Raw genomic sequence first — 12,764 nt, 5'->3', positions numbered from 1 at the left:
ATGAGTAAGCAGCGAGGGCTTCCCTTAAAAATCCAGTGAGGACCTTGTAGCAAAGGGCTCTTGATTAGTTCTTCTTGAACACTGCCATATGGTAGATGTGAGATGTGGTACTGCAATTTGTTTTCAAGGTGAAATGTTCCTTGTTGTGTCTGCCATTTTGTTTTTATCCGATTGCTGCTTCAGGAAGGCTTATGATAGCCAGGTGCAGAGATCTCACACTCCATTTTGCCCATGTTTGCTTCCAACAACCCCATTGCTACCTGCTGGAAAGAGCTATCACTTTACACAATGGCTGTGTCCAAAAAAACTGTAAAACAAATGACATTTGAAAGAGAACTTCCCATACAGCTTCTCAAGCCTTAGACTGTGAATCTACATCCTTGTTGGGGGAAATGTGTACAAACCTGGCATCCAAACCACCCACTTTGTTCCAGATTGCAGTTCTTCTTTATTAAGGAAGAGCACACTCCTCAAAATACTCCAAGAGCTGCTGTCTGACCAAGACTTGTGTCTACATGAACGCTAGACTCTAACTTCCTGTACTTTCTGCCGGAGCACGTGATGGTTTTCCTAAAGTGCTTGGCAGTCAGCTTGACTGCCAAGAGAGGGAAGGATTGCTTCTGACTCTAATAGAAAAGAACCTGTCCAGAAGGAGAAATCCAGCATATTCCCGGCATGGAGAGAACCCAGAGAAAGCTGACTACCAACAGAGTGGGAAGTCTGGTTCAACCCAAGCTGTGAGCGTGTTCCTGGAGCGGTTCCCCTTGTGTACTGAGCCAAAACTTTTGCAAGAATAAGAATCATTGTTTTAACCAGCAATCTGCCATGCACCCAAGAGAGTTATGCTGTTGGTGTCTCACTTTGGGGAAGGAGTCACATCACAGCAAAAGTGGATTTCCCTTATCGGCCTGGATGCCCCAACTGCAGAAGATGGCCGGTCAGAGATGCATCACCTTGGGGGCTGCAATTCCAGCACTCTGCCAAGGAGGACTGTCCAGACACCATTGCTGAAGATGAGTTCTTCTGTACAGGCCTGCTATGCTGACTTCATCCCGTGGTCCTTGTTCTAATGCGTGATCACCGTCACGATCCCCACAGAAGTGATGCAACCACTGTGAGTGAGGTCATGTACCCAAACTTGGCCCGCCGCACTGAGAGACATGCAATGCAAACCAGCTGGTAAAAGCAGGACGCAACCTTTCACTTGAGCAAAATATTACAACGCACAGATGAGTTTGCCACATGGACTTCAGACTTTTTGCCAAGTAACTGTACCTGGGGGAAAAAGACATTGAACTGATTTAACCATTTCATCTGTGGGATATTTGAAGAAATCTGCCACTGTGCTCAATCAACACCTATGCCCATTTGGTCTGTAGTCATTAGATTTTACCTATAGTGGGGATAGGTATTACCATAAGTGGGATGTAAAACCTTAGTGAAATTTGTAACTGAGTTTACAGCACTGTATTTGCATTCTTATTAATCAGTGTAGTATTTACTTTTAGTGTGAGATTGAATTACTTCCTTTTAACTAAATGACTAGCACTGGGCTGGACAATACGTTGTTGTATCTGTTAAGTAGGCTGTTGATGTCTGAGCTTTTGTCCCACATACTAACTCCACAAGAAGCCTTGGACTACTTGACATCGCTACCCTGTGACTCGAGCGCGGAAAGGTTGTGCTTGGCCCAATTTGCAGAGCCATAATAAAATGGGCCCCAGGACATCAGTGGCAAATGACTTCAACCATTATGGTTGGGCTCTTGTAGTCCCTGCCTACCCAGTATACCCTTCATCACCACCGGCAGCGTGTGTTTGTATGGTATTAGATGTCCCTGGATGAGTAATAGTAGAGTCCATTGGACTCCACAAGTGTCAACTGCACTAGATGTGGGTCTTCTTTGTGCCGGTCTATCAATATACATTTCAGACATTGTGGCCAGCACGTGCACCTCACCTCTCTCCCCCAAACCAGTGGCTCCTGTTGAGTGGGTCTAGCTGCAATTACCCTGTGAAAATGAAACTTTCCTGTCCCTCTTTTGAGTTGGAGCCTGTATCTCTGTGGAGATAGTCATAATTTCTGGAGCAATTCCACATCCGCCTGGAACAGGATATGCATTAGTTCTGCATTACCTTGGCTTGAGTTAATCACGCCGGTATCATGCCACTCTAGGAAAAAAAGGGCCTTTACAAATTCATAAGGTGTAATCCACCTTATTTGGCAGGTCGGGTGATCAGGCTAAGATAAATACAGACTTCACTGACCAGTATTTTGTACAGTGCTTCCACTTGTCATTAAAGAGGACCTGTGCCCCAGCACAAAAAAAGAGAAAACAAAACACATAGCCAAGATTACAACTTCTGCTTCATCTCCACACTGAGCTTCAGTCTGTCAAAGACACCAATTAGAAACTGTGTAGACAGAGGGACTTACCGGCTTTAACAAAGAGCTAGAGTGCATGCCCTTGCAATTTACAAACCCCAGCTGCCTGGTAATACCTATGTAACACAGCCTTGATGGACTGAGATTACACCGTAGACATGAGGTACTCTCAAGAAGCTGACAATGAACCAAGCATGACAACTTCTGGGACAAAGGGAGGCTCCATTGCTCTAAATCATCATAAAGGGTGCCTCACCTTCCCTTAACCTTGTGTACTGATAGGGTGTCTGTTCCTACCCATCTGGCCATTCCTGGAAATCTTTAAGACTCTACTTTGAACCCTGTTATTGAGTGCTGGCTGTAGATGTCCCTGATTTCAGAATTGTTCGAATCATCACTCTATACCAAGCAGTTGCTTTGATCTTGCAGATTAATTTCCCACTCAAGACACCTCCTCCATGTCAGTATTTTATTGGCCTTTGACATTCCTATGCCAGTTATGGGTGCCCTCAGTCACAACAAAATCACAACTACAGCCAGTGGATACTGGGATTTGGGCCTCACTACCTGATTCCAGCATAAGGGATTCTTATAGTGAACTGGCATCCTAGCCACAAACTGACTCTACCTGTGTAACTAGTAGGTATTAGGCATGGATTTCAGTGGCTGTCCTTCTTCAGCAGACACTGGTTACTAATCCCTGGATTAAAACACTCCTCCTTCATGGGCACCACTGAGAAGACCATAAACAAAATCTTTTACCATCTTTTGGTTTCATAGAAAGTAAATAAGGTTGATTGTCTAGTATGTTCCAGTCTCTGAAACTGAAATGAAGTTGCTGCATATGAATACTCTCAGGAACATAAGTTTTGGCCTTTGATTTAACTTTGTAAAATAATTTGAGGCATTGTAGAGCCAAATCCCCCTGAGGAGATTTGACCAGAGCCGAATCTTTGCCCATAGGATAACCTGGCTGTTGGTTCAGTGTTAAACAAATCTATAATGACTAGCGCTACGGAACTGAAATAGTGTTTCGGGTCGGTTCTCGGGTCCAGAAGGTGCTAAGCGCTTCTGTTTGTTAGATTTTTCAAAGGTTTGATGCTGTTTATGCAATTTGAAACCCACACCACTTCCTAGAGGAAGACTTCTGATGGATACATCGGCTTGTGGATTCCTCACCTTGTGAATATCCTCTGCGCCAGCAGCATCAGAAATTTTTCGTAGCTCTCCACGCCGGCGAGGATGATGTTACAATAGCATTGTTCCGTTGACCCCACCTGAGCCATAAGAGAGCTTAGTCGGCGTGATGACGTCAGTTCCCTTCTTTCCGCGCCATCGACGATAACGGTTTTCTGTGACTCTCCGTACTTGTATCGTTACATTATATTCTTGGCTTGTTCTTCTTGTTGCCTTTTTGAAAAATGTCTTCGAGGAAGTCAGGTTTCAAGCACTGTAGGGAGTGTGTGGGTCACATGTCGATCACTGACCCCCAGGAGGACTGTGTCTGGTGTTTATTGTTGGACCATGATGTCGAGAGTTGCTCTTGCTGTCGCAAGATGAACCCCAAAGCTTTGAAAGAAAGAGAGGCAAAACTCTTTATGGCGAAGATGAGAAAGGCGAAGAGGAGGAGATCAAGATCCAGGTCGAGGTTGAGGTCGAAGTCGTTGTCTGGTCATGCTTCAAAGTCAAAGAAGCACAAGAAAAAGTGGAGCAACGGCTCTCTGCGCCGTTCTGACAAGGATGCGGCTTCGAGGTTGACTACACCGGCTCCTCGACATCGGAAGGACTTCATATCACCATCTCCTTCAAGCTCAACTCAGGTGTCTCCAGTTTGTTCGGCTTCGCCTGAGGGGTTACCGGCGCATTCTCTGATGCCGGTTCAGTCTCCTGTCCCTGTAGATGAAGCTCCAGTTCCTGAAGAATCTGCGGCTCCAATGGCTCCACCTTCGGTGCCGGTTGGCCCGAGTCCAGTAATGCCTCAATCAGAGACTGTCCAGGGGGCCTAACCACCTTTCCCTGGCCCGGGTACAGATCCCTCGCATTACTTAAATGCAATGTATGGAATCTTCGCTAGAGCCTCGTACCCCTCTGGAGCGCCTTCGGGTCCCATGGGTCCAATGGCCTTTAACCTGGGAGTTCCTCAGGCTTATGCTCAGGCTCCGTTTATGCCGTTCCTGCGTGCGACTCCGTCCTGGAATTTTTCGGCGCCGAGGGCATCAACGCCCTATCCTTACCTCTCCGCCGCCGTCAGTTCGACCTCGCTCGACTCCGGTTTTGCCTCCAGATCCAAGTTCGACGCCGGCTCAAGATTCATTGGAATCGCGTCTGGTGCCACCAATGCCGATCCTGAGGATAAGGTCAAGGCGAGAGGCGCAGAGGATTTTGGAGGAACAGCGTTTCCAGGCGGAAGAGGAAATGGAGGAAGGTGAGCTTGAGGAGTCAGAAGACTTTTTTGAGGGATTGAAGGAGGCTAGTGGACTGGATACGTCCCCGGAGTGGGAACTTTCTCCACCTACAGATGCTCATTCTAAGGATGTGCCTCCTTACCACACAGTGATTAAGAAAGCAGCAGAGCTTTTAGATCTGCAACTTCCAACGGCTGAATTTAAGTCTAACATTCTTACTGATGTACTGCATTCTCCTTCTACTGTGATAGAGCCATTGTTGCCCTTTAATGATGCCATCACTGAGCCGATGTTGGAAGTCTGGCGTAAGCCCTTTTCAGCCCCAGCAGTGTCGAAGTCTGTTACTAGGAGGTACAGAACTGCTCCAGGAGATCAGGATTTCCTTTCATCTCATCCTTCTCCTGAGAGCCTGCTGGTGCAGACTGCTTGTTCCAAAACATCTTCTGGGGCCTTTCCTCAAGTCCCTGTGGACAGAGACTCTAAGAAGCTTGAACAATCTGCTAAAAAGGTCCCAGCAAGTATGGCCCTAAAGTCCACGAACGCCACTTGTCTATTAGGTCATTACATCCATGCTCTTATGGACTCCGCGAAGCAACATGCTCCAAAATTGTCTGTAGAGGACAGACCGAATTTTAATGAGGTTTTGGCGGAAAGTCAGGCGGCTGCACGCCAGGTTATACAGAGTAGTCTGGACACTGCGGACTTGGTTGCTAGAAACATGGGCTCTTCTATTGCCACGAGGAGAAGTAGTTGGCTCCGGTTATCGGAGTTCTCTCCTGATGTGCAGGCGACTCTTCTTGACCTCCCTTTTGATGGCTCCAGGATGTTTGGTGAGAAGGCTGATTCAGCATCGCAGAGGTTCAAGGACAGCAAAGCAACCGCAAAGTCTTTGGGCCTGCAGGCACAGCCTAGGGGCTATGGCTACAGAAGATTCTGAGGTTTTGGAAGGTCATCCTTTCGGACCTACAGGAAGCCTCAGCAGCAGCAACAGCAGCAAAATCCACTGTATAAGACCTACAGAGGCAAGAACAGAGGACGTCCACAAGGTTGTCAGCCCTCCTCCTCCTTCTCTACCTCTTCTCCTATTGCCAGTACAGCAAAGCAGCCCTAGATCCACCATCCTGGATCATGTGGGTCCCGTGGGGGGTCGGCTTACCCACTTTCTACAAGATTGGGAATCGGTCACCTTTGGGTTCTAAATCTTGTGGAAAATGTGTATGCCCTTCCCATTCTGGAATTTCCTCCATATTACCCTCCTTGCCAATGAGCATGTTCAGAGGGCCATCTTCTACTTCTGCAGGAGGAAGTCCTTACATTGCTAAAGAAAGGTGCGATAGAGGTGGTTCCGGAGTCGGAGAGGGGTCAGGGATGCTACTCCCGGTATTTCCTGATTCCCAAAAAGGATGGCAGGCTACTTCCAATCCTGGATCTCAGGATCTTGAACCTTGTGCTGAAGAAGATGTTCAAGATGCTCACCCTTGCGCAGGTTCTTCAAGCGCTGAAACAGGAGGACTGAATGGTGTCCATCGACTTGCAGGATGCGTATTTTCATATTCCTATCCTGAAGTTGCACAGTAAGTAACTCCGTTTTACGGTAGGGTCGCAACACTATCAGTTTGCGGTTCTCCCGTTTGGACTTACTTCTGCACCTTGAGTCTTCACCAAGGTGATGGCAGTGGTGGCAGCCCATCTCAGGAGATTGGGGATTCCAGTTTTCCCCTATCTGGATGACTGGCTGCTCAAAGCAGAGTAGCCAGAGAAGGTGCTTCATCATCTGCAGGTGACAACCCAGCTGTTGTTCAAATTGGGTTTCTCGATAAACGTGCCCAAATCTTACCTGGTGCCCTCTCAGCGCAATCTGTTCATAGGGGCGGTATTGGACACTACTGTGTGTCGAGCATTTCCACCTCCACCAAGGATTCTCGACATTCTGGAAATAATCCCTTTATTCTACAAAGGAGCAGTCGTTCCAGTCCTGAAGGTCCTTTGCCTGCTCGGTATGTATGCTTCCTGCATTCTGCTAGTCAACCATGCACGCTGACACATGAGGGCACTCCAGTGGTGCCTCCACAGGTAGGGGTTTCAGCACAATGAGGATCTCAGGAAGTCGATAAAGATCTCCAGAGACACTGCAGCGGATTTGTCTTGGTGGAGCGTGGAGGGCAATATGTCTCAAGGAAAGCCCTTCCATCTTCCACCATCTTTGGCCACAGTGATAACGGATGCATCCTCTCTAGGGTGGGGTGCTCATCTGGGGGACCTGGAGATCAAGGGTCTTTGGTCACCAGAGGAAAGGTTGCTTCACATCAACCTTCTTGAGTTGCGGGCGATACGGTTGGCTCTCAAGGCCTTCCTCCCCTCCCTTCGCAGTCGGTCAGTTCAGGTCCTGACAGACAACACTACAGCGATGTGGTATGTCAACAAGCAGGGAAGAGTAGGGTTGCATCGTCTCAGCAGAGAGGATCTGTGTCTCTGGCCCTGGGTTCAGGACCACCAGATTTGTCTGATGGCAAATCATCTGGTCGGACTTCTGAACGTGCGTGCAGACAGTCTCAGTCGGCAGTTCTCCACCGACCATGAGTGGAGGCTTCATCCAAAGGTGGTTTGTCACGTCTTTCGGACGTGGGGAACCCCTCAGGTGGACCTGTTTGCCACTCACGAGAACGCTCACTGCCCGTTATTCTGCAGTCTGCAGTATCCGATGCAGGGAGCTTTGGGGGATGCGTTTCAGTTGAGTTGAGGCTCCCAACTCCTTTACGCATTTCCTCCCATACCCCTGAATCCTTGGGTTCTGAGGAAGATTCGCAAAGACCGAGCCCAAGTCATATTGATCGTTCCGGATTGGCCAAGAAGGGTGTGGTACACAGATCTACTTCACCTCTTGTCGCACCCTCCGCTCTGTCTCCCTCTCAGGGCAGACCTCCTCTTGCAGTCGCAGGGGCAGGTTCTACACCCCCACCTTCAAAGCTTGCACCTTCATGCCTAGAGATTGAACGGGGCAACCTGAACTCTTTCTCTCTCCCGCCTGACGTGGTGGACGTTATTTTATCAGCCAGGCGACACTCCACCAAGTCTATCTATTCCTACAGGTGGTCCAGATTTGTCGAATGGTGTGGATAGAAGTCTATTGACCCTTTGAGGGCTTGTTTATCAGACATCCTTCAGTTTGTTCTCTCTCTAGCCCAGCAGGGCTTTGCTGTGGCTACAGTGAAGGGCTATTTATCGGCTTTGTCAGCGTTCCTTTGCTTACCGGATCAGCCGTCCTTGTTCAGATCACCCATTGTGTTAAGGTTCATTAAGGGCCTTACTAACATGTTTCCACCCACTCCCTTTATTGTGCCTCAATTGGACTTAAATCTTGTCTTAACCTACTTGATGAGTTCTCCCTTTGAACCCTTGCACATGTGGCCCTTGAGATTGTTGTCCTTTAAGACAGTTTTTCTTGTAGCCATTAACTCAGCAAGGAGGGTAAGTGAGCTTCAAGCTCAGAGTGCGAAACCCCCGTTCTTGACTATTCATGCTAAAAGGATGGTACTCAGGACCAGGGCTGCTTTTATGCCTAAAGTGGTAACTCCCTTCCATCTTCGGCAGTCTGTTACCCTTCATACCTTCTATCCTCCCCTTCACCCTTCCAAGGAGGAGGAGCGGCTTCACCGCCTGGACCCTAAAAGGGCATTTACTTTTTACCTCAAAAGGACTAAGGACTTTTGTGTGGATGACCAGCTCTTCGTGGGCTTCATTGGTCGCAGGAAAGGCAGAGCAGTGCACTCTTTCCAGGTGGATTGTCTTGTGCATCAAGATCTGTTACTCTTTGACTGGTAAGGAACCCCCAGAGGGTATTAGAGCTCACTCTACCAGAGCAAAGTCTTCTACATCTGCCTTGTCTTAGGGTGTTCCTGTGAATGACATTTGTAGAGCGGCAACTTGGGCCTCCCTCCACACTTTCGCAAAGCATTACTGCTTTGATTCCGAAGGGAGGAGAGACGGACACTTGTACGCTCCGTCCTGCAGGACTTTTTGGTATAGAAGGGTGGACACCCTCCTCTTAGAGTGAGGACTGCTGTGGGACTCTATTCACAAGGTGAGGAATCCACAGGCAGATGTATTCATCAGAAGAACAAGTTACTTACCTTTGGTAACGCTTTTTCTGGTGGATACAGTGTCTGCCTGTGGATTCCTCACTGACCCACCGCCTCCCCGTTGTCCACCTGTATACTTTCAAAAGTGACAGTGTTAGAATGTTTACCTGTTACTTTCATGGAAAGTGTATTATTCTATTTGCTTTCCTGCATTTATTTCACAGTATGTGTCTTGGTTTAAATGCTGTGTACTGTGTATACTTTATATTTGTTGTCGGTCCACCTGTATGCGTCGCAGGCACGGAAAAAAGGGCGGAACTGCCATCAGCATGCTGATGAGGCTCTCTTATGGCTCCGGTGACGTCAGTGGAGCCGCGAGCGGAGCTATGCTATTGTGACGTCGTCCTCATCGGCGTGGAGAGCTCCGAAAAATTTCCGAATGCAGCAGGCGCAGGGGATATTCACAAGGTGAGGAATCCACAGGTAAATATTGTATCCACCAGAAAAAGCGTTACCAAAGGTAAGTAACTTGTTCTTTAGTGCTTACCAGCAACCCTAAGAAATTCAAGTGCTAAAAGGAGAGTATGTTTTAGTTCCACTTAACTGTGGCGGTTTTGTGACCCCAGACTACCAGTGATAAATGACAATATAATTGGTATAATTGTTGAAATAACCTCTAACTGCCCTTGGATCCCAAAAAAAGACCTCATATCATGTTCAGTACCCTTAACTCTAACAATCCGTTTTGGGCCCATGTAATAATATTCCCAAGCATTTACACAAAGTAGGGAAAGTGGCAGGCACCAGATGGGCAAAGGAATATGGATTCTAGAACTGAGAATTGAGCCTCTTGTGTGCAGAGAGTTCCCAACATGGGACCAACTGGGGAGATTGCATTGTGCTTCAAGTGGGGAATTTGAAGCAGGGATAAAGTGTATCTTGAAATATCTTGTAGCAGGACTGCCAAAGTAAAACTGGTTTTGATTGGTTATTTATCCTAATGTAGAGCATCAGCCTTCAGGATTTAAATTTTGATTCATGTAGGTCTCCCACTTGCATGCAAGGTGACTGCCACATTGTGGTTGTTGCATGTACTGATCAGAAATCATTGTGTCCTCTCAGAATGATCAGTAGATGGGATCCTAAGCATGCAGCACCAGGCATGTGCACACAACACACATGCCTCATATACTTCTCCACATATAAGTAGTGGTAACTATCCCAAAAATACTGACTGGAATGAAGCAGCCACTGTTATTACAGTACTGTGAACACATCTACCTCTGCCAGCTAACTCTGTAATGCTGTTAATGTTCTCACAAACAATTATTCACACTTATTTCTACCAATGTGACATGTAGCAGGTGAGTTTTATTTCATTACATTAACCACACCTACTTTTGCCGAAACCCACTGCAGTGGCGACCTGTAACAGTAGCAGTAAATTTAAAGTAGCTTCACCAACTTGTCCCTCAATTCTAACTTATATCAGCTGATGTTGTTACAGGTGGCCAACCACATCTAGGACCTAACAGTATGCTATTCAATGCTTACCTCTAGCACTCACATTTTTACTGTATAACACCCTCTTCTAGTGATGTCTCCATTCTAAGCAGCAGTAGCCAATTTTTCTATACTATAGTAACTCAACCTACATCTACCAGCACACCCATTTATGCTGGCCAGCAATAGATAGTGTTCTTATCATACAGGACCTCCAGCAGCCTGTCTTCTTATAGTAACACACACAGCTCTATCATCGCATCCCAATGCTGACCTATAGCATCCAATATTTAGAAGATTGTTTAGGTTACCTTTACTGACTTGCTTTTCAATGTGGACTTGTAGCTGCCATCTTTTTTTACGGCAAGTACACAAAGCTCTAGCAGAGTGCCCTCAATGCTTCCCTGGAGCAGATTTCTTCTTACAACAAAGCAACTGCACTCACCTACCTCTATCAGCATGCGCTGCAATGCCGATCTGTAAGAGACACTATTCTTACACAACTATAATCACACTGATACGGTCAATTGTGGCTTATAGTTGACAGGTTTCGTACAGTACAATAATCACACTTAGGTTTCCAGAGACACCCTTAATGGTGAACTAAAGCAGGTAGTGTTATTTTAATACAGTTACCACATCTAGCATTAACACATACATTTCAAAGCTGGCCTACTGCAACCAATACTCTTACAGTCCAGGAAGTACAGCTAGGGTTAACACAGGCAGTTTTATCTTATGTGATGTAGCAGCTGGTTATGCACACCATATCCAGTTCAGTACTAGTAAACCACTATTTTACCTATCCCTGTACCAACTTGTTTCTGGAAATGGTTTTTATTCAGGTCTTTGTAGTTTACCCTTATTTTACAGGGAAGGGAAGGCCTGGCTGGTGTAGAAGGGCCTTCGGGGGACAAAGGAGAGAAGGTGAGTATGTGGCACTGATATGGCTCTTTGAACTGTCCATTTGGAAATGTTTTTCTCTTATTCCTGTAAACATAAAAGGTCCTACTTGCAAGGGAACATGTTACTATTGAATTAAAGTAGATACAAAGACAATGTCCTGATGTAAACCATATTTATAACACATACTGTTTATTAGTTGGGCGAGGATTGTGAATGATATACTTATAGAGGAAGTTGTTTGAAAATGAATCAATTGCAGGCCCATTCAAGAAGCAGGTGCTGGTTCCAAATCACTAAACTGTACTTGATGGTTTTTCTTACTTTATTATATATAAGTAGTCACTAGAGAATTGTGATCCATGTGTATGAGGTGTTTTCCACAGCCATTTCAAACTTAAGAGTACGTCTGAATTCCCTGTCTGACCTAGAGGTCAACTCTTCACAATGAAGACACTTCGTGAATGGATATAGTGATTGAAACAATTCTTTAGTGATAGCAATGGTCCTTCCTGCCAAGTTTTGATTGGGTGTGAAAACTGTAATCCTCTAACACACACAGAAAAGATTCTTCCAGACAGAGGTCAGGAATTTAATGCAAAAGTGAACAAAGCATCCCACCTGACAGAATTAAATCTTAATTTTTGCATTCTCTCTGCAACAGAATAAATGTGTTATTTTATTGTTGTTGATGAAATACAATAATTGATGAGTGGTCGAATAATCATAGAGGGAAGACTGCATATATAATATTTAACTGGTTCCTTCCAAAAGCATGATTTGGTATGAATAAACAGAGGATATATGGTAAAACTTTGACATCTAAGTATCCATGTTTCTGAAGAAATCTCACTGCAGGCCTCCATGTAAAGTACTGACTATATTCTTTACTTCTCTGGTCTTTAGGGAGAACCTGGACCCCCAGGAGAGGAAGGACCAAATAGCCTACATGGGGAACAGGTGATTTTCTCATGTTGTGCATAACATCTTAATCTCAATAATGTTTTAGTCCTTGCTGGTCTGAATAGGGTTCAAAGTCCTTTTAGGGAATGTTGTGCTTTGCAGATGTATACATTTCTTGGAACTGCACTATTGTTTTTACTTCATAAACGCAATGCCTGCAAGCCCACTGAAAGCATTCTGTGTTTTTGTGCTCCACCAGTAGAGCTAATTTTTCTCTGATGACGGGTTGCACCCAGAGGGTACCTCCATTTGTGATAAAAGTTGACTGTTGTCTCATGGCCAGAGAATGGAGAAATTGATTGCTGAGGCAGCTGTTTATAGATTTAGTGGCCAAGACGTTTTTAGGAAATATAGGAAATCTTCCTCTGACCCCCCCCCCCCCGCCCCCAAACATAGAAAATCCATTCATCCCATCTCCTTGTAGATCTCTGAAAAGTTGTGTCCCTCTGCCCTGTTTGACTTTTCTTATATCATATACTTTTTACCAGTGGTTTCACTTTGGCATTAGGGGGGTCGAATGTTTATC

General features: G+C 45.9%; 1 protein-coding gene across 1 annotated transcript in view; it reads left to right on the top strand.

Moving 5' to 3' along the window:
- Nucleotides 1-12,764, top strand: part of LOC147659454 (uncharacterized) — a 235,237-nt gene that overhangs the window by 115,603 nt on the left and 106,870 nt on the right. The window contains exons 10-11 of the mRNA XM_086951744.1: nt 11,246-11,299; nt 12,182-12,235. Of these exons, the coding sequence (XP_086807870.1) occupies nt 11,246-11,299; nt 12,182-12,235 (108 nt within the window). The remainder of the gene's footprint in view (nt 1-11,245; nt 11,300-12,181; nt 12,236-12,764) is intronic.

Source organism: Lissotriton vulgaris, unplaced genomic scaffold, assembly GCF_964263255.1.
Source record: "Lissotriton vulgaris unplaced genomic scaffold, aLisVul1.2 SCAFFOLD_1074, whole genome shotgun sequence".
NCBI lineage: Eukaryota > Metazoa > Chordata > Amphibia > Caudata > Salamandridae > Lissotriton > Lissotriton vulgaris.
Note: the sequence above shows the minus strand (reverse complement) of the source record. Positions and strands in the feature narration are given on the sequence as shown.